The 20461-nt window shown below is 40.7% G+C and overlaps 2 protein-coding genes across 3 annotated transcripts in view; one reads left to right on the forward strand and one right to left on the reverse strand.

The window, feature by feature from the left end:
• Positions 1 to 427: 427 nt before the first annotated feature.
• elk3 (ETS transcription factor ELK3) lies at positions 428 to 10569 on the forward strand. The gene is made up of 5 exons (XM_086268711.1): positions 428 to 812; positions 4547 to 4794; positions 4888 to 5616; positions 6798 to 6920; positions 8467 to 10569. The coding sequence occupies exons 2-5, from the start codon at positions 4588 to 4590 to the stop codon at positions 8560 to 8562; spliced, it is 1155 nt and encodes a 384-aa protein (XP_086124837.1). The 5' UTR covers positions 428 to 812; positions 4547 to 4587; the 3' UTR covers positions 8563 to 10569.
• A 1790-nt stretch (positions 10570 to 12359) lies between these two features.
• Positions 12360 to 20461, reverse strand: part of cdk17 (cyclin dependent kinase 17) — a 51495-nt gene continuing 43393 nt past the window's right edge. For both annotated transcript variants that reach the window (XM_086268712.1, XM_086268713.1), the window contains exons 5-17: positions 20189 to 20314; positions 18754 to 18810; positions 18548 to 18662; positions 18159 to 18253; positions 17989 to 18051; positions 17586 to 17709; positions 17375 to 17495; positions 15998 to 16095; positions 15783 to 15888; positions 15503 to 15545; positions 14531 to 14621; positions 14334 to 14411; positions 12360 to 13608 (exon numbers count right to left, since the gene is read on the reverse strand). In XM_086268712.1, the coding sequence (XP_086124838.1) occupies positions 13568 to 13608; positions 14334 to 14411; positions 14531 to 14621; positions 15503 to 15545; positions 15783 to 15888; positions 15998 to 16095; positions 17375 to 17495; positions 17586 to 17709; positions 17989 to 18051; positions 18159 to 18253; positions 18548 to 18662; positions 18754 to 18810; positions 20189 to 20314 (1158 nt within the window). In that variant the 3' untranslated portion in view covers positions 12360 to 13567. The remainder of the gene's footprint in view (positions 13609 to 14333; positions 14412 to 14530; positions 14622 to 15502; positions 15546 to 15782; positions 15889 to 15997; positions 16096 to 17374; positions 17496 to 17585; positions 17710 to 17988; positions 18052 to 18158; positions 18254 to 18547; positions 18663 to 18753; positions 18811 to 20188; positions 20315 to 20461) is intronic.

Below are 20461 nucleotides of genomic sequence, written 5' to 3' on the forward strand. Positions count from 1 at the left end.
TCCAACAGTCTGCGGTTGACCTCTCCAGATTGAAAGGCACCTTTCAAGGGTTTCAGCTGATGCGTCAACTAACAAAGTCCTCAGCCCCCATACTAAGTATTTAAGTCGAGAGCATTAAAGGTTTTATATTAAATCGTTTAAATATTACATATATATTTATTCATTAAACTTAATAAAGTTTTTGCTTTGTAAGTGTATGCATTGTACCCACCTCCAGAAGGTGATGATTTTTCCATAAGGAAACTAAAGTTTGGACAATAAAGTTACCCAAAGGCCCAGATTTACTTAACGTACTGTGTGTACGTGTGTGTGTTTCTGTGTGTGTTTCTGTGTGTGTGTGTGTGTGTGTGTGTGTGTGTGTGTGTGTGTGTGTGTGTGTGTGTGTGTGTGTGTGTAAAAACAGGAACCCCTCCCGGTGAGCAGGAAGAAGGTGACGTCAGTTGTCACTTGGCTCAGCGCTGAGGGTAGTCAAGATTACAATATTTCTGTGTGTGTGTGTCTGACAGAGAGAGAGAGAGTATTCTAAAAGAGGAGGTGTGTTTATGGGAAGTAGAAATTTTGTGTGAACGTGTGCACGCGCCTGTGTGTATGTGTTTACACAGACTGGAATACTGCGCCAGAGGAAGTGCGCCCGTTCTCCGTCTACGCGTCCCGACTTCCTGCTCTGAGCAGGAGAGAGAAAAGCTGCGGATCCGCTTTCAGACAGCGGGGCAGCAACAGCAGCAGCATGGAGCCCCAACACACCTCGCACACACCGCTTTAAAGACACAAACCCACACATCGCACACGGACAGAGGAGCAGCCACAGCTAGGTAGGTGCCATATTTCCTGCTATGGGCAACTTTCTGAAGTTATGTGTCTGAGCACATTTGGGCGTAATAGAAAGACAGAAACGAGCTCGCGTTAGCTGTTGGTGTATCTGCTGAAGTCCTCTAACGGTCAGGCAGTCACTGTCAACTTGAAATCCGACTAAAGTCGTGCGTAAAGTTGTGCGTAACGAGGTAAAGCTGTGCGTAAAAATGTGTTAAAGCTGCGGTTTTAGCACTCTGCTTTGGAATCAAAACTGACCCCGCTGATGGGAGCTACATTTGGGGGTAAAGAAAGGGATTAAAAGAGGTTAGAATGGTGGCTGCTGTGGAAAAAAAATCAGCCGTGGCTCCTTTAAAAATCTAGTAGTAGAATTTCTGGTTTGTCTGGACCTCGCAGACTAATTGCCATGCGCTTCCGGATAGAAGCTGGCAGCAGACAACATCTTGAAAATGAGTCACTGGTGCAAAAACAAAGAACCGTTTGAGTTCCAGCAGAAACCCCTGCTCTCTTTCCACAGACATACACTCTCACACACAGACATACTTCCAAAAATAAGAAATACACAGCCTAAAGAAAATGGATAGACTCATATGTGGCTTTTGGTTTGTTTCTGCTGGACTGAAGAGCCCCCAGAAGACACTGGCAGAAAATCCCATGGATAAACATTTGCAGTAGGAGAATTTTTTATGTACAGATCTTCCATGACTTGTGAGCTTGCACAAGAAGAGGGAGTTTATGGACAAGCAGATTTTAAGCACTGAAACAGCGGACCAGTGCTCCAGACTGCTTTTATTCTGAAATTCCAAATAAATCAGCAGTTTTTGTGGCTTTGTTCATCTCCTCAACAGACTTGCAGAGTATAGATCAGAAAGTTTGACACCGGGGCATACATGTATACCCCATATAACAGATCTATATAGAAGTATAGACCGTGTGTGTGTGTGTGTGTGTGTGTGTGTGTGTGTGTGTGTGTGTGTGTGTGTGTGTTCGTTCCCAGTGGGTCTCTGTGACAGGAAGTCCTGGATAGGAAAGGTCTCTCACCGGGAATGACGCCCCTGAAACTGAATGACAGGAAGTCCTCGTTTAGACAGACGGACATCAGTACAGTTCTTCCATCACTTCACACACACACATTCAGGAAATAGGAAGTGAGAACACACTTGCTTGTGTGTGTGTGTTCACGATGATGGGTCATTGTTTGCACGAAATGCACTTTCACCCCTACCCCCCTTTTGCTGGTTGGTTTCCTTTCAGAAAGACACAAAGGGAAAGGTGTACGCTGTATCTTTAGATCAAATCAGTAGTTGATTACTCCGAATATTAGCGGTTGTTTGTTATTTTTCGTTTCGCAGTGTGCAGCTCAGGAACTGTAATTTAATTTATTTGACAAAGGAGGCAGGGAGCGACAGGCAGACACCCACAGGTAAACATGTCAGTTAAAAACCCAGGCTTGCCTTGGCAGAAGATCACTGACCACATCCTGTTTTATCACCATGGGAACATCCAAAAACCAACCAACCAAATGTATGAACCTCTCTCTCTTGTTCTCTCTGTGTCACACACGTGATACTAGAGCTCATGCACACATGCGAAATAACAAGAAGCACAAAGAGCAGTGTCGGAGTTTGAGGAAATCCCAGAGAGATTTTATTTTTGTTTGTTTTTGGAAATTGTTTTGCATCTTAAAACAAAACTGAAAAATGATCAAAGAGCTCTTTTCAGAAATTGTAACACTAGTGATCCACCCCAACATGTACTGTAACATACACACTTCCACACACACACAAGAAGCGGGAGGAAGTAGCAAAGAACACAAACCAGTACCCACAGACACATGGTTTACATATCTCACACTAATCAACTGTAAGCAAAAGTAGTCCAAGTAAATACGAACAGAGCTAACAACTGTTGGCTTTCTGATCGTTTAAGATTCACAATAATGGAAGATTTTGGCAAGAAAATGACCTTTAATGCAGCAAATCATTTTTCATACCCCGTGTATAAATCTTCTGGGTGTGTCATTAAAGCATAAATAACCAAATAATGGGCTGATTTTCATTTCAAATGGAAATGCATGGGTGAGCGCCAGCTTTTGTGCATCAATATAGAATGGAAATGTTTTATTTTTGTAATGCAAAGCACCAGGTAATAATTCAACATACACTGACAGTTTCCCCAAGTGTGTTATTTTGCTTTTTGAGGAGGACCAACGCATGGGGGAGGAATATGACGTGTTCCCCTTGAAAGTTACCCGTATGCCTTGATAAACATCCATATTCACAGATGACCGTTGCATGTCTGTTCTAAAAGCTCTTTTATTACTCTGTTATTCAAAGGTTGAGTTATTTGAACATGTGTTAAACATGTTTGAACCAGAAGAAGGATCAGCATACACTTTAGTTTTGATGCCAACAGTCTTTCTCTTCTCCACCCACCAACTACCCTTTTCCTTTCTTTTTATGATGTCCTCTTTCACAATTGAGTCTTGGAAAGATTAAAATCTATAACCTTTTAAGGACACTGGATGACTTGCATGTATTGTGATGTACTTTAAGAACGGTTTTCCACAAAAGTTAACCCGCTGCGTGAAATGCAAATGCGAACTTTGAATGTGATGCCATCAACAATGTCCAGATATATCTTTGAAGCACAGCAACATTTATCAGTAAAAGGGATCAGCTGACTTGCAAATATTTTTATTTACATTTTACACAGCATCCCATTCTTCAATTAGATTGTTTTTCCAAGTTCAAGGTTCTCATTTATTTAAGTTCACTGGGAATGGTGTATTGTATTTCTAATAAAAGTGAGCTTTAAATCTGCATTAATCAATATTTTTATGACACCAAGTTCACATTATTAATATAAAATTAATATTTGTAATGCACAGAGTGTCACAAATTCTATCAGCCAACTGTGCAGTTTATAAGAAGACCTTTTAATGTCTTTTATATGGCAGCCCTGGAAGTCAAATGCAGTGCAACTTTAGGAAACACCAGCAAATAGAAAAATCCTGCAGTAATTTTTTTTAAATTGTTTTTTGTTTGTGAGTTTATTTCTTGAGTTGCAGTGCTTTTAACCTCTCAGGGCCATCATAGTTTGAGCTCATTGTTTTGGTTTAACTCATCGTAGCATGTTGAAGCTAAAGAACTAGATATTTCATTCTAAAGGGACTAAGAGCTAGATGGGCTTTTTTTGTTATCAAATGTTTATTGTCTTTAGACAAACATAAACATGTAATCGGTATTATTAAAAACTACAATAAAGAACCAACTCATCCAATAAAAAAACATAAAAGAAAAAACAGGTCCAGAATGAGGCAAGAGAGACAAAGGGGGAGATGACGATGACAAGACTTGGGCCCAAGTCATATCAGATCTTAAGTTTAACTGTGAATTCATGGAGTAAAAGAACATAGAGTTGTTAGCTATTATGACAGAAGCCGCTGTAAGTTGTAGACTTGTAGTGCACCAGCAAGGAGAACACTTCCTATCAGCATCATAACTTCCAGAGATTCATATGTGACATGATTTTACTCGTCCAACAGTTGACATGTGAATGTTCTGGTACAGATTCAACTATAGAAGAGATGCGCTCTTCCTTACTGCACTCTTTGTACAGTAAAGAATTTATTGTCACTCTACAGATGTACAAAGAGATACAGAAGCAACCCCTGCAAAGGAATATAGGCCATTCCAGATTGACTGTTTCTCCTGATCTGATTTTTTTACTGCAGATCACCTGTGTCTTTGGTGTCCCCGTTCCCTCCCCATCATCATGGAGAGCTCCATCACACTCTGGCAGTTCTTGCTGCAGCTGCTGCTCGACCAAAGCCACAAACATCTTATCTGCTGGACATCCAATGATGGCGAGTTCAAGCTGCTCAAGTCAGAGGAAGTGGCCAAGCTGTGGGGCCTGCGCAAGAACAAGACCAACATGAACTATGACAAGCTGAGCAGAGCACTGCGCTACTACTATGACAAGGTACGCAACTTATATATCTAAGCTACACAACATTGAAGTGGTTTGTCTCCTCAGTTGTAATGAACTGCACATCTCATCGTGATTCTCCTGCAGAACATCATCAAGAAGGTGATCGGTCAGAAGTTTGTCTACAAGTTTGTGTCGTTCCCTGAGATTCTGAAGATGGACCCTGCATTGGTGGAGTCGGGTCGCAGCAGTGAGGAAAGCGGGGGCACCGCATCAGAACCCGAGGCTGAAGATGAGGATGGGGGTGAGAGGAACCAGTACCTCCACTCCGGCCTGTATTCCTCCTTCAAGATCAGCTCCCTGCATCACTCCTTAGAGCAGCACCGGCCAATCAAGACAGAGCCCAGATCCGATCGTCCGGACGACGGCTCCTCTGTCATCCGATTCATGACCCACCGTGGCCACTCCTCGCTCCCCTCCACCCCACCCCCATCCTCAACCGAGAACTCCCATTCCTCCAGGCCGTCTCCTCAGCTGGCCTGCTCTTCCTCCTCCTCATCCTCCTCCCCTCCACAAAGCCCCACCCATATGCTAGTGAGAGTGGGAGTCCAGAGCACAGATGCAGATGAATTGGAGCCCAGCGCACAACCTCTAAACCTGTCATCTGGTCAGAGAGACAGGGAGAGGTTACAGAGCAGGACAACACCAGAAAGGAGGGGACTGGCCAATAGTACGCCTCTAAAAGGAAGAAAACCGAAAGGCTTGGAAATCTCCGCCCCTTCACATCTCTTGACAGGAAGTGACCTTGTCTCACTTGCCCTCAACAGCCCAGCTCTGCCATCTGGGTCTCTGACCTCAGCCTTCTTCACAGCACAGGTACAACGTGACACATTACACACTTGTTATACACACATTCATGCTTCCAGAAATGCAGTAGGTAATAGGTGAGGAATGAGGAGATGAGGGTCAGACGAGCGAAAGAAGAGATTTTTGGATGAGGAAAGTCAGACAGGGAGGAGATGGAAAGAGGTGAGTGGAAAGAAAAGGAGGAAGGGAGGGAGGGAGGGAGGAGGTTCATAAGTGAAGCCATATGTTCATGCAGCTTCCGATTCACTGGCAACAACACACTGACCAAACCAGGACAGTCTGACTACATTCAGACATTCGGCGAACGCTCTTATCCAGACTGACTAATCATACACTGCTGTGCATACATCACTGATGGAAAATAAAAGTATAGGCTGACCTGTTCACTCATTATTTCAAAAGTTGAGCTGCGTTCATGTGCACACTTATTTAATATTAGTATGTATAACCCACTTTCACCCACGGGAACACATGGGAATTTTAATAAAAAGTCTGGAACTTTTTAAAGACCTTGTTCCCCCCCTTTTTCACTTCCTGGATCACAACCAGAATAGAACTGTGAGAAACAAGTTTATGGTGTTTGCTTTTTTTTTTCTTTTCTTTCAAATTTCGTAGGTTGTGGTTGGTAAAGAAGCAAAAATCCATTAAATCGTGCGCCACAAACAATCTTAATCTAGTTCAGTGGACCGGACATCAATAAATGGTTTATAACAAGGTTCATAAGACAGCTTTGAGTGGTAAAACAAAAGACATTTGAGGTCCTGGAATTACCAGACAGATCAATGGCAGGCAATCAAGTAAAGGTCATCAGCTAAAAACCATAAGTATACAGCCGTCTGCAGTCTAGCATTGCTGAAAGTGTAACTGTACTGACAGTGGGAACACAAAAGCATTCATTTACCTTTTACAGACTGTTGAAGAAAAGAAAACCAAACTGCTTTTATATATCTCAGAAAGCCGAGACAGAAAGTAGATGTCATGAATTTTGCATGAGTGGGGCTTCCTGGTCTGCATGGAGACAGTCTGCCAAGTCGGTTTGAGATCACTAGAGGGCACACTTGGCTTTGAGCTCTGGGTGAGACTGAGTGACACGACAGCCTCGCCGCTGATGTGCTGCCAGAATAAACACCATCATCTATTTCTTAGTGTATTTATTCCCTGACATTTCATTTGGGGTTTTGTCTATGTAGACTCCGTCTGGTCTGCTGCTCACTCCCAGCCCTCTGCTCTCCAATATCCAATTCTGGTCCAGCCTCAGTCCAGTGGGACCCCTGAGCCCTGCCCAACTGCAGAGCCACGCGCCCCTCTTCCAGGTAACAGTCATTTATTTTTATTTCCATGCATGTGCACGGGCTGTCTTCAGCAGCTGCAGATATTTGCCAAGCCTCTGTTAAATCTAAAAATATCTTAACTTCAGGAACGGACCACAGGCTCGAGCTACATTGTTAAAAGTTGATTTGATTTTAACTGGATTCAGTTTTGTTTAGCACCAGGTTACAAAACAACTCAAGGTATTGGAAAGCAAAGATCAAAATATTAGACAGAGAACCCCAAAGGATCCTCTATGAGCAACATTTGGCAACAGTGGGGATAAAGAACCCACCTCCAAGAAGAAGTGGTTGCCAGCAGATCCAAGGAGGGAGAGCATGTCTGCTGCATTCTTACATTGGTTTTGTCACTGATGGTTATTCAGCAAAAACTACACTCTTTCTACATAGACTACGACGGATGTACTTCCCAGGGGGACTGCATTGGCTAGAAAAACAATCCCTGCAGAAGATATCAAGATAATGATTGTTACAGAATGATGTTCATTTTGTAAATTGTGGTCAAACAGACACAAAGCAGGTTATGACTGTATGGCCACAAAGTGTGAAATTAAATGACACTGCACAATTCCTCAGGTTGCCTCACTCATCATGTTGAGACCTGTTAAAATGCTCAGCTGGAGGCTTCAAGATGGGACTTCTAACCATGATGAACTCATCTTTTATATACAGTCTATGTCTTCACCTAAAACCAACATAGAAAAATTTTGGCAGTTTCTACTTGATGAGGACATGAAAAGATAAATGTTTTCATCTTTAAGTGTAGTGATGTGCCCATAAACTATCTCAGTTTACACAAACTGCTCTTTATAGTCATTTCATATGGCATTGAGACAAGCAGTTGCAGTTGTTTTCTCACATTAATGTGTGTGAGGTGTGTGTGTGATTCACTTTATGCCAAGGGTTTCAAAATAAGCTGCAGATGTTTCCGTTTTGGTGTGGACAAGAAAAGAGGGCAACTTCCTGTTGTCTAGGGGGAAAAGAGAGTCTCTCCCATCCAAGTCAGCTCTCACACACACACTACAACAAATAAACTTTTAAACCAAGCATCAAATACACAGTTTTAGTCCTCAGAACAGGATTTGGTCCCAGTGTCGTCCTCACAATGTCTCGAAACCTGAAGCACTTCCTCCAGCAGACTGTTTAGACATTGGCATGAAACAATTTTTACACTGACTTATACATTAGTCTGTTATATACTTACATAGTATTGTTAGTATATAACAGACTAATGTATGAGTCAGCGTAAAGCCACAAATAAAAACGACATGCTTTAAAGGTGATTTGATTTTTTTGTGATTTGCTCGTAAAAGCATGCAGAAGAACAAAAAGAAATGACTGAAGAAAAAGTAACAAATGACTCTAAAACTATCGAGTTTCTTTCTTCTTCACTTTTAGTGACTGTTAATAGAGTATGTGTTTTTATTTTAATTTATATCCATGGAAAACACTGAAGTCAGGAGACTATTTTGTCATTCACACAAACAACACAACAAATACAAAAATCCAGTTTTTTCTTCTCCTTCTGCAGTTCCCCACACTGCTGAACGGACCCATCCCTGTGCCTTTGCCTGCCATGGACACCTCCTCTCCTCTGCTGCTGTCCTCCAGCTCCCACAAGTCTTGATGCCAGCCTAAGATAACAGGGAAATGGGCCGGACCACATTAACACTGAACCGGCGCCCATTAAACACAGAAGAACCGCCGAGGATTTGGACTCGCTCTGTTACACTTTAAATCCAACACCTGTTGCTTTGTATTGATTATAGAAGAAACAGGAGCTTATCAGAAACTTTGCTCTCTGAGAAGAGCATCTGCATTGGCCCCTTTTTCATGTTTACTTGCTTTAACATGTGTTTGGTGTTTTCATTCCTTCAGGACAGAAATCTTTGAACTGTTTTCAAGCAAAGAATCTGAGTGAAGGCCAGACCTCATCACATTTCTCATGTCATTTTTTTTTAAATCAGTCTCATTCCACTTTGTCTAAGCTTCAGTGATGCAGACCAGTTGAAATATAATACTGCTTTCCCCCCTTGCATTAACTAAACTCAGTATCCACATTCCTAATTAGTGTACACCACAGTGTCAGAGGCTAGTCTTAATAGATTCATACCAGCAGCTTAAAGAAAGCACAGAAATATACTTTCCTATTGAGGGTTAGTGTTACATGCCAGGATTGTTGGCACTCCCGCGTATGTGTGCAGAAAATGAAGCTAGAGCCAGACAGTTAAATGTTTAGATCTGCTTATTCACAAGGTAATAAAATCCAAGTACTTGAAAGCTCATTCATGAAAGATTTATCTGTAAATAAACTGACCTGTAACCCAGAAAATCACTGACATAGAAGCTCATCTGGCTTATGATTCATCACAATTCACAGGTTATTTTAATGTGTAAAGTATGCAAAGTAAGTACTTACTTGGCTGAACTGTGTAAACAAGAACTGAAATTCACTAAAAAGTCAAGGACGTTTACAGTCCTATCATGTTAATTGTTAATGAATCCCAATAGATTAAAATCTGACCAGTGTTCTAGGAGGAGTGGTTCTTCTGAAAATTGGAAAAGGCATCCATGAAATCTCAAACATAGTCTTGACCTTGAGCACAGTTTGGGTGAATATTGTGTGCCGGTTCGAGTCAGCTCTGACCAATACTCCAGGAGTAGCAGCGATCCTTGTGAATTGTGGACAGATTTGTATTCTTGTAGGGTCTCTACCTTACAACATAAAGCACCTTCAGGCAAAATCTCATTAATACCAAGAGAAGAGTCACAGCCTAAACCCTAAAATCACAACTTAAAGCTTCAAAACACTTTTTGTGTGTGTGGATTAAAAACTTAGTGATTTAATCACTAGTAAGCTTTAGTAATGGATTTTGTAACCTTTGAAACAGTCAATGAACTCTTCTAGCTTAATGTTTACTGCACATATATGAAAGGATCAGTCTTTGAATTCATCAAAATTTGATCAAAAGGGGACCATAACTCAAGAATTTGACACTACAGGCTACATAGGCCAGTAAAGAAAACTTGCTACAACAGCGAGCAAGTCATGAATGAGGATGATACAGCTTTCCCCCCCCCCCCCCCTTTCCTTTCCTGCTAAACCTTCCTTTTAATATACCAAATGTTCACATTTTTTGGATGTTGCAGGTCTCAGGATTTTTTTTTTTATTAAACACAATAAAAAAGTCTTTGAGCCGGACATGTGACCACATGACAAGGGACCTTCACTGACTCCTAGCAGAACTCCTGCTAGCCAGAGTGCTACAACGCTGTGGAAGTCATTATTTCCTGTATAATATCTTGTATTTTCTCAAATGCACTGTAATTTTTTAACCTTCTACCAGCTGTGCCTTTCTCAATATGTAAGATTTATGTAAATGTGTTTAGCTTAAGTTTGACATTCAAAGTCAAAATTGCACAAAGAATTTGTTTTTTGTTTTAATGGTTTGTTTTTTGTTTTAGAGAAATGAATAGAAGTGTATTCTCAGTGATTTGCTTGTTTTCTGCATTCTTTAAATAAATGTTACATTTTTTTGAAATAGAATTATTATAGTACTTTTTTTAAAAGTCAAAATTAACTATCGGGTAGCGTGGTGGTGCGGTGATTAGCGCTGTAGCAACAAGGTGGTCCTGGGATGGATGAAAAACAAAGAATGACTGCTACGCAGAGCTTTTAGGAAACTGTTTAAATTTACTTTCCATGGTTATGAGAAATAAATAGTTCCAGTAAAAAGAGTCACACACCAACTGTTCACCGGCAGCTCAGTGTTTCAGAGAGGTCGAGTTCACAACACAGCAGGCCTTCCATGCATCAGGCTCACATACACACACACGTTCAGACGTGTTCACGGAAAAATACATCAGTCACACATTTTGAAAAAGTACAGTTTTACAATGATAAATATTTTAGCTGTTATCGAAATCTCCTTTTGTGCATGTTACTGCTGTTCGTGCACACAAATGTCCTATTAACAGGAACAGTTTGCAGTTCACGGAGAAATAATCCTGCATCTTTCGGTCTGATCGAAGTAAAATGGAAATCAATAACTTCTGAAAAACAAAAACTATTCTAGTGAAGCATCCAAGCATGCAGTATAAGAAAGCTACTTTATTTTAAAGAGACATGTTTTGGGTCGATGTAATACAGGAAATCTACCATTAATATAATGACATTTTCCTGGGAACACAATAATTTATACATTATTCTAAATATAAACCGGTTACAGTATATTTTCTTTACAGTATTTGTGTTGTCACAGTTTGTGTTGAGCTCTTGAACATGATAATGTCCGCCTTATAAGGAAAGCCTCCTAAGAGTTATCTACAGGATTATTAAACTGTTAGCTGCAAACTGTGTTAGTTTAGTTTACTCCATTAATGCTTTCATATATTAATTTATCAAGAATTAGTTGTGCCTCGAGCACTTCTATAGCATTTTTCTACCCAATCAGTATCTGAAAGAGAAATCTCTACTGTAGACATTTAAAAAAGAAAAAAAAAAGAGAGTGTAAATACAAAACTTTCATTAAGATGTCGACCAAAAGAACTGCAGTAACAGGAAAACCTCCATCAGATCATCTTACATGTGATGTTCAAAGCACCCTGGTATTTAGCTGCACAAGATTAACCACTGCAGTCAGATCTGTTTTGCTACTGTGAGTGCAGGTGTTCGCTGACATTTTACGTAATTCTTCCGCGTGTGACTTTTTTGCTGCCACAAAAATGTAATGTTTTCTATTAATCCTTTAAGGAAATGGTTTGACATTTCGAGAAACATGCTTATGTGCCCCAAGTAAGATGACAAGGCTGACACAACTCTTGGGCTTGCACACTGAGCTAAAATTCCCAGCACCTGTAAAAAAAAACATGTGATCATGTTTTTCACTTAAACGGTGAAATAAAGCAGAATGCGTTGATTTGTCAGCTTTGTAGGTGTGGACAAACGTTACAGAGTTAAGCTCGTCATTTCAAACTCTTTTCAGTCTTTTTGCTAACCCAACCAAAGCTAAAGCTTCACATTTAGCGTGACATCAATCTTCTCATGTAACCATTTCCAATGAAGATCAGCCAAAGTCTGGACCACGAGTGATTACACCTACACTGGTCCATGGCAAAAAGAAAAGTGCATATACAACTAAAATAAGCCAGGGATGCAAAGCACACCAGTGAACATTTATAAGAGGGTGATTTGAGGAGGTCTTCCCTTTGTTTCAGTAAACATATAATCAAAAGCAAGACTTCTCAACAGGCTTTATCATCTGTAGCATCACTGTTGGTTGCAAACAACATAGCGGGCAAATGTAAAAATTTCAATTTGAAATGTCTTTTTTTTTTGTACAAATACTGAAAGAGCAGTGGTTGTTCAAAGGCAACCCTCATTGCCTTTGAACAGCCCTCCCCACCCCCACTATCCCACCCCCCAGCTCTGAGAACATGCCACACTGACACTGCTGTTTCACAAGGAGAGGTCACAGACACAGAGAACACATCCTAATACTGTTGGGTAAACTTGGCCAAGCGAGGCTCCTGTCCCTGATTCCAAAAGAAAAAAATAAAACAAAATAACAAACTGAAACAGACCAAAAACAAAATACACGCACACACATGAAGTGCAAGTTAAACACAAAGAATTACTGCAGTGACATCTCCGAATGTACACAAAGCAAGAAAGTGTAGTTTGCATTTATCTTAAAAAAACAAAAAAAAACACACACAAAAGAAAACAAAGGAAACAAAGCATTGAAATCCTGGCAGCTCTGTGAGAGGTTTTAAGGAAGGCTTGCTGGCTTCCTGTGGGAGTCACATGACTTCCTTTTCAGCTCCAGTATTCCTCTTCTTTCATCTGCTTGCCTCCCGTCACACCTCAGTTTTGGTCCCGTTGGTGAGCAACAGTGGTCAAAAAGAAGCAAGGGGTGGATGTTCTCATGTAGACCATGTAGCTCTGTGTGTGCTTCTTTCACCGCCCAGCTGTCAGTCATAGTCACACTCTCTGATTTTCAGTTTAACCCCAGAGGGCAGCGGGTCTTCTGCAAGTCCATCCTAAATGTTTTTGGAGAAATGACAACCAACACCATCTAGTGTTTCTGGAAATGTTGTAGAGTTCAGTCACGGAAGCTCGAAGAAAAACAAAACATAATCTCCAAATATATATGTATATAGAGATATACATATTTTACAAAAGAAGCTTTCGATCTCCAAGGACGACGACAACAAGAACAACAACTTGGGCCACAGCATCGACATCAACATCAGTTGACTCATGAGAAGCCGGAGGATCGTTGTCAGGAGAACAATAGTAACCTTACTGACTGCTCAACTGTGCATGGCATCCCGAGTTCACATTGTGCAAACACACACACACGCGCCTTCGCGCAGACACACACTGTGTTAAATACAGACAGTAGTAGTTTAGCAGCAAAAAAAAGTTCAACCTCACCCATCCCCCCCGCCCCCAATAAATAAACAGTCACCAAATAGATTCAACTCAGAGTCACTCGCTCAGATTGAGTGTTTGCGTGCGCGTGTGTGTAGTTAAATGGGTGGTGTGGGTGTCACTCCGAGGGGTGGTGGGCTCATGCAAGAGGCTGCTGGGAGGTGTAGATGAAGTGGGGCGTCTTCTTCATGAAACACTAGAACAGCATGCTTTGCCTCCTGTTGATCTTGCTGTTACCTAAAAGAGAAAAAAACAACATGTAAAATACATCACCCATAATGCCTTTGGTTTAAGCCATAGACCGCAGGTGTTCCTCATTCAGAACTGCACTTTCTGTGTGTGTGTGTGTGTGTGTGTGTGTGTGTGTGTGTGTGTGTGTGTGTGTGTGTGTGTGTGTGTGTGTGTGTGTGTGTGTGTGTGTGTGTGCGTGCGCGCACGCATGCATTTAGGCAATTCTAGGATGCTAGAACCGTCTTAGTTAACAGATGCATTTTCATCATAAATAAATGATAGCAATAAAGCATTTTAAAGTTCACATTTAAATTTTAAGGATGGTTGACCGAACAGTTTATGAACTACTTTTCTGAAGTCTCGAGGTTGAGATCAATGCTGATGCCTTCTTCGTCTTTTGAAACCAGATTCGAACATGTTTGAGAGAGAGTGGAGCTGATCAGCTTAGCTCTTGGTGCATTTGATCTTCGATATATTATTTAGCTATTTTTGGACAGGACAAAATGTAAGGACAAAGGTGGTTGACTCTTTAGAGTGGCGGTTGGTACAACTGCATGCTGAACAGAGGGTGGGTTCTTTAGAATTCATGGACCATAATTAAAATAAATAAATAAAATCAGCATCATGTTAATTAAAAAGCACTTGAAAATGTAATTGAGACCATGATTTCATTTCTTCGTTAAATGATCTAAAAAAGCCGAGTTGGTTAAACATTTGGATTCTCCACCTACCTGACTCTGGATACGAGGAGTTCCTGTAGCCTGGGTCTCTCTGCAGCTGCACTTCTTTCAATGTGAATATCGATACACCTGAAACACAGGGGAGAGGTTCAGTTACTCCAACGAGTAACAGAAAAGATAAAAGAATCGAGAACCAAAGCCTCTGAAAGACAGACAGCAGCTTTATTATCAAAGGTGTGTGTGCTCACTCTCAGGCAGTGTGTGGACTCTCATCCCAAGCTGCCTGAAATAGGAATGCTTCATTGCCTCATCAGCTGAAATTCTCTTCTTGGATTCGTACTGCGGAGACAGAAACAGGAAACGATAAGGATACTGTGACTTTATCAAAAAACGCATCAGTGCAGCAATCAGGGAATTCACAAGAAGTTCGTTACTGTGCCTCCTGCTGTCATCATAAAGGAATTCATTACTAAAATAAATCTAGTGACTAGTGATGCAAAGCTGAAGCTTTGCCATTACAGAAACACACAAACGTAAACATATCAGCCTTTTTTCATATCCAGCAGATGAGAAGAGAAATGACAGGCAACAAACTGGAAGTCAGATATGAACTGGTGATACTGTGGTTCACGGTTGGTGCCTTAAACTAGTTAGAATATTTTTCATTTGTTTAAAGTCCTTTGTTTGCTAGTAGACTTAGACTCTGAAAACTACTACCAGACTAAAAGTCAAACATATACAGGCAAGCTGGTTCTTCCATGCAACCTATGGGAAACCTGCCAGCACCCATAGCAAACATAAAGAGGCATTTAATGCAGCCCCGTACACCTATTTGCAACAATACCCTGGGACTCTCTGCAACCACTAGTAACCATTCACTAACCCATTGAGCAATACACTTCTTTTCTTTCTTTTTTTTACCTGGCAACTTGTGATTGCCGGGTGTTGGGGTGGGGTGTCGCTCTGTGTGACTGGGGCTTAAGTTACACCAAACCACTGATGATATTCATGTACATCTCACTATTTTTTGAGTAACTAAATCAGTTTTTAAAAAGCTGGGTGTAAATGGTTTAATAGGAGCATTTAACAGAACTCAGTTTTGACCAGCTGTTACTATTTAACCAAAGGCTTGCATAAGACAAAGAAAACTAGGAATATCAGTGCAATATATATACAACTACTTATACAGTATTGTGATTACTGTGACAGTAAAGACTCACTCTGAGGAATGACAGCAGCAGCTCGATGCCTTCACTGTCTAACCTAAAGAAGACAAAAAAAAGAGAACAGTTTGGGCTGATGGGAATCTAGGCGCTCATGGGAGGAAGGAAGTGGACAGACCTCTGTAAATGTTTTACAGGATTTCCTGCCTGCAGCAGGCATACACACACAGACACAAGCATGCACACACACACACACACACACGCTCAAGAATATATATCAATTATATAAATGCAAAGGGGCAGATAAGGAAAAACAGATCCCACGTGCGAGCGGTACCTGGGGGCATGATTGATGATTGGCTGGGGTTTGTATTTGGGGAAGCTGTAGGATTTAAACTCTTCGATAGAAGAGATTCCTGGCCAGTTCTCCTCTGTAGGTGTTCCTGAAGTCACATAGTCACATATAGGTTGCCATGTTCAATTAAGCAGGTAATAACATGTGGTGAAACGTCTGAGTTGTTAAAGAGATCAGATCTTGCAGAAAATGCTCACCCAGTAGCCTGAAGATGAGGTGGAGCTCGTCTTCAACGGTGGAGCCGGGGAACAGAGGCCGACCTGCAGCCATCTCATAGAATATACATCCAACACCCCTGGAGACACACAAACATGCAATTTCACACAATAAATGAGTGAGTGGGAGGTGGGGTTAACAGTTTTCAAGCTGAGAATAATTTGAATTAAAAATGCTGAAGAGGTCTCATGATGAGGCGAACAGTTTTATATGACACAAAAATGTTATTAAAGTTAAGCATTACCTCTTCACGCATTCATTTAAACAGACCAAAGAGCAGTATGTGGTGATCATGGAAAACAGAGATCACTTCATGACTTTGGCTAACTGTAGGCATACTACTGGTTTGTTAGCCAAGATCTGAGGGTTGCAAAGAAGTAGTGAAACTGTAAGAGTGCAACAAAAACCGCAAGCAAAACCTGTACCGTTTCCTTTAAAATCTTTTATTCTAAAGGTGCCCAGGTGTTCATTTCCGATTTCTCTCGCACTTTTCACAGATTTACTGCTGCTTAGCAAGTAGTTGACAAGTGTCTGCAGACGAGTCATCGTTTCCCATACAAAGTATGGGTGACCACTGCGATCTGCTAATGATCAAAGCCTTTGCAGGGAGGTATGTGTTGCAGTAACATGCCTCTTTGGGACCAATTTCACCTAGCAACTACAAGCCAACCAGTTGCAGAATACACGTTTTTCCCTAGCAACCAGAGTAATTCATGACCAACTGGTGTCTAGGCCTGTGTAAATGGGACATTGGCTTCATTTCATTCCCTCACTTTATAAGTCCACAGCTAACTGAAAATACAACCACACAACTACAACAACAAGAGATCTACAACTAACTAAATAACTAGTTTAAGGCACCAACTGTGAACCACATTATCATCCTCAATTCATACCTGACACCTGACTGGTGTTTTGTTGACTGTCATTTACCTTCTTAAAGTTTTTTTTTTGCACCATGAAATTGAAAGAATAACTAGCAGTTACTGTAACATCGGAGCCTACAGTATTCACCTTCTTCCTACTTATAACCGTGCTTCTCCTTTAAAATTTAGTTTTTCAAATCAGAAGTTGATAAAAACTTATTTCTGGCTTCAGACATACATTATTTATTTATTCATACACAAGCCAAAGCAAATGAAAAGCTGTTATCATTAGCAGCTGCAGTAAAAAGAATGAAATAAGAAGTGCAGTACAGTAGAGAGTGCTGTTTAGTTAGGTCATAATTCCCTGTGGGTTTGTAACTACAAGGGACACGTGTTGCATTACCAGCAGCCATTTGATTCAGCATTTAATTAGTGATGATAGCAGTTTAAAACCATAAAAAGGATTATTTGTAGTTATTATAAGCTACATACCACATATCGATCTGGGTTGAGTACTCAGAGGATCCCAGCAGAACATCAGGAGGTCGGTACCAAAGAGTCACCACCTCGTTGGAATAGGTTTTAGTTGGAACAGACTTGGCCCTGGCCAAACCTGCAAAGCCACCACAGACTCATAAGGGTTTTTACACAACAAATCAGCATTATGTCTGTGAAGATCCTCTCCTGCTGGTCTTCCTCTTACCAAAATCAGCCAGTTTAAGTTCTCCTCTCTCATTGATGAGGAGGTTCTGTGGCTTCAGGTCCCTGTGGAGAACTTTCCTTTTGTGACAGTATGACAGCCCTCGCAATATCTGGAACAGGAAGATCTGGAAAGGTATTTTTAAATGGCTTGATGTTATTAATAAGTCAGCTCATGTTTTCATTACTTATGTTTATGCTTTTCTGATCTAATTTGCCTGATGTGATGGAAATACAAACAGAAGAAAAGACCAAAAGATGCTTTTAGACTCTTGGGAGAATTTATATAGAAAAATTGACAAAACAGTTTAATCTGTTAGACACACAGAAAATATAACAAAGCTGGAAGGGTTGAAAAAAAAAGAGTTTACTTTACATAGCATGGGGAAAAAAAACATCATCCTCACCTTCACATTATGCATACTCATTATGTTTCCACAGTCGTCCATGTACTGCTTCAGGTCTTTGTCCTTCAAGAAGAGGTGGCACCATTAGACAGGACGTACATGTACAAAAAGTCTATAAACGGATAGACCATTTTTCTTTTTCTGTTTCTCTGTCATTCAACAAATCTTACCAGGTACTCAAAGACGAGTGTGAGGCTCTTGTCAGTGTGAACGATGTCATGTAGCGTCACAATGTTGGCGTGTTTCAGGTCCTTCAATAATGACACTACAGATGCACAAAGATGTTTACAAAGACAGAAACATTTAACATTTATATAACAAAACCTGACTCAGGAAAATGAAACACCAATTAAAAGGACAGTTCATAAAACAAAGGATTTTAAATCAGAATTTATTTTAGAGATAAGAAGGTTTAAAATGTAACATTGACACATTCGAGCTGTCTCTCTCAGGGTGTCACGTCTTGTTGTAGTCAACTATGGCTGAGCTAAACTGCTACACAAGACTCCAGATGAAACACCAGAACTTTGATGTATCAAAGGACATAAAACCTGCTAACCTTCTCTGATGGCTGTGCACGGGGCTCCTTCCTCATGCTCCAGCCGGATCTCCTTCAGCGCCACCAGGTTGTCAGTCAGTTTACTGCGTCCTTTAAACACTGTGGCGTAAGTTCCCTGAAAGCAACACATAGCATTAATTTAATTAATTTAACTGTATAGCAAAGTTACACTGTGAAGTGCATGTGGAAACTTGAGCCTTCCTCACCTCTCCCAGCTTGTCCAGTTTAATGTACGTCTCCAACTTTCCAAAACCAATCTCTGACTAAGGAAGAGAAGAATTTAAGCATATTAATTGCACTCATTTCTGCAAACAGACACTTGCAAACAAATGCAGTCTGCGTTCTGTTGACCATTCACATTTGAGCAGGCTTTGCAGGTGTTTTCCTGCTGCACCATCTTACTGTGTCCCCGCACCCTTCAGAAAACCGAAGGCGTCTCAAATCTTTACATAACCCATCATGTACACTCAAACTTTAGTTATTTGTAGCAGGTTTTTTTTAATAATGTTGCAACAAAACCCACATCATACTTTTTCTTTCAGAGGGAAAGACCCAAAGTTCACGTGTGCAGGATATGATTTAGATCAAAGGTTTTCAAACTGTCAAGCAATTAAGGGCCCATTAGGATCACGTCCTATTCCAGTTTTATTCTAGACCCTTACAGAGTACCAGTGCATGAAGCGCAGTTAAAAATACTCTGTATTTATCTTATACTGATGCAGTTCATCCAGTCTGAAATGGGCTGTTTTAGCTCCTATCACTTTAAGACAACAACATGTTTGAACATGACCATATTAGGTATATAACTTCTAAACAAAAGAGCCCAGAAGAGAGGAAAAAAAACACCTGGAGCCTCAAGCCTGAAGTAAAGAGCTCACATTGATCACTCGCTAAAAAAAGAAATCTGTCCGTATTACATATAAATATTCAGTAATATTTATATATTTAGTAAAGACCCTTACACTTGGCTGGTGCAACAGAAAAAAAATAGAGTCAAATCTTTTTCTCAAAAATTGGACTGATATTTAATATTACAGGACCTTCAGAAGAAATAAATCAAAGCAGCCCACAGATCTCTCACAAACTCAGTAGCAAAATCATGCACCCAGTCTCACCAACAAGTGTAGTTCCAAAGCACAAGAACAAGATAATCCCCTAAGAAACTAAGAATGAATAATGATACATATGAATATTTCATGTATGTGTGCCCACAGAGCAGCATGAATCAAACATTTTCTATCATATCTGGTTTCTGACAGCATGTCTTCAGGGATTGACCAAAAAAAAAAACCCAAAAAACAAGAAGAATCGATATCAAGAAGAATGAAAGGCGATTAATTATGAGTGTTTACCGTCTTTAAACCTTTTTATTTACATTTAATCTTTCAAAAAACGTTCAAAGGCAAACTCACGATGACCACGAATCTCCCTGTCAGTGATGATAACCACACCGCAGCAGAGCATTACGATCTAATTTTATAGGCTACAAGTGTGAGGTGAGCGCATGTGACTACAGATTAATCCATCTTGGGCTTGTACCAGGAAAATCACCATGGAAACCCGGCACAGAGGGTGTCTGGTAACAGGACTGCTTGTGCCACAAAGCAGTAAAAGAACAGAGACAAACAGACACACACTGACCAGCGAGGCTCGGCGTGAACGTCGGCTGAGCGGTTGGTCGAAGGGTGGGCTGCTAAGCTGCAACTTCTCCAGGTAGCCGTCAGGGATTCGGATGTCAGCAGGCAGAGACAGGCGCTTGTTGAGGTCCTAAAACACACACACACACACATATATAAAGAAGTCTTTATCTAACGTTCCTAAAGAAACCGTAAAGTTAGCCTGTGTAACAAGATCACACATGTGCTGCTGACACTTGTTAAGTGTCGTCTGTATGTTGTGTAGGGCATGTTTCAG

The sequence above is a fragment of the Aulonocara sp. 'chitande type north' Nkhata Bay genome, linkage group LG17, assembly GCF_057382095.1.
Source record: "Aulonocara sp. 'chitande type north' Nkhata Bay isolate Kocher_YH1m ecotype deep benthic linkage group LG17, A_spYH_male_GT1.1, whole genome shotgun sequence".
NCBI classification, from domain to species: domain Eukaryota; kingdom Metazoa; phylum Chordata; class Actinopteri; order Cichliformes; family Cichlidae; genus Aulonocara; species Aulonocara sp. 'chitande type north' Nkhata Bay.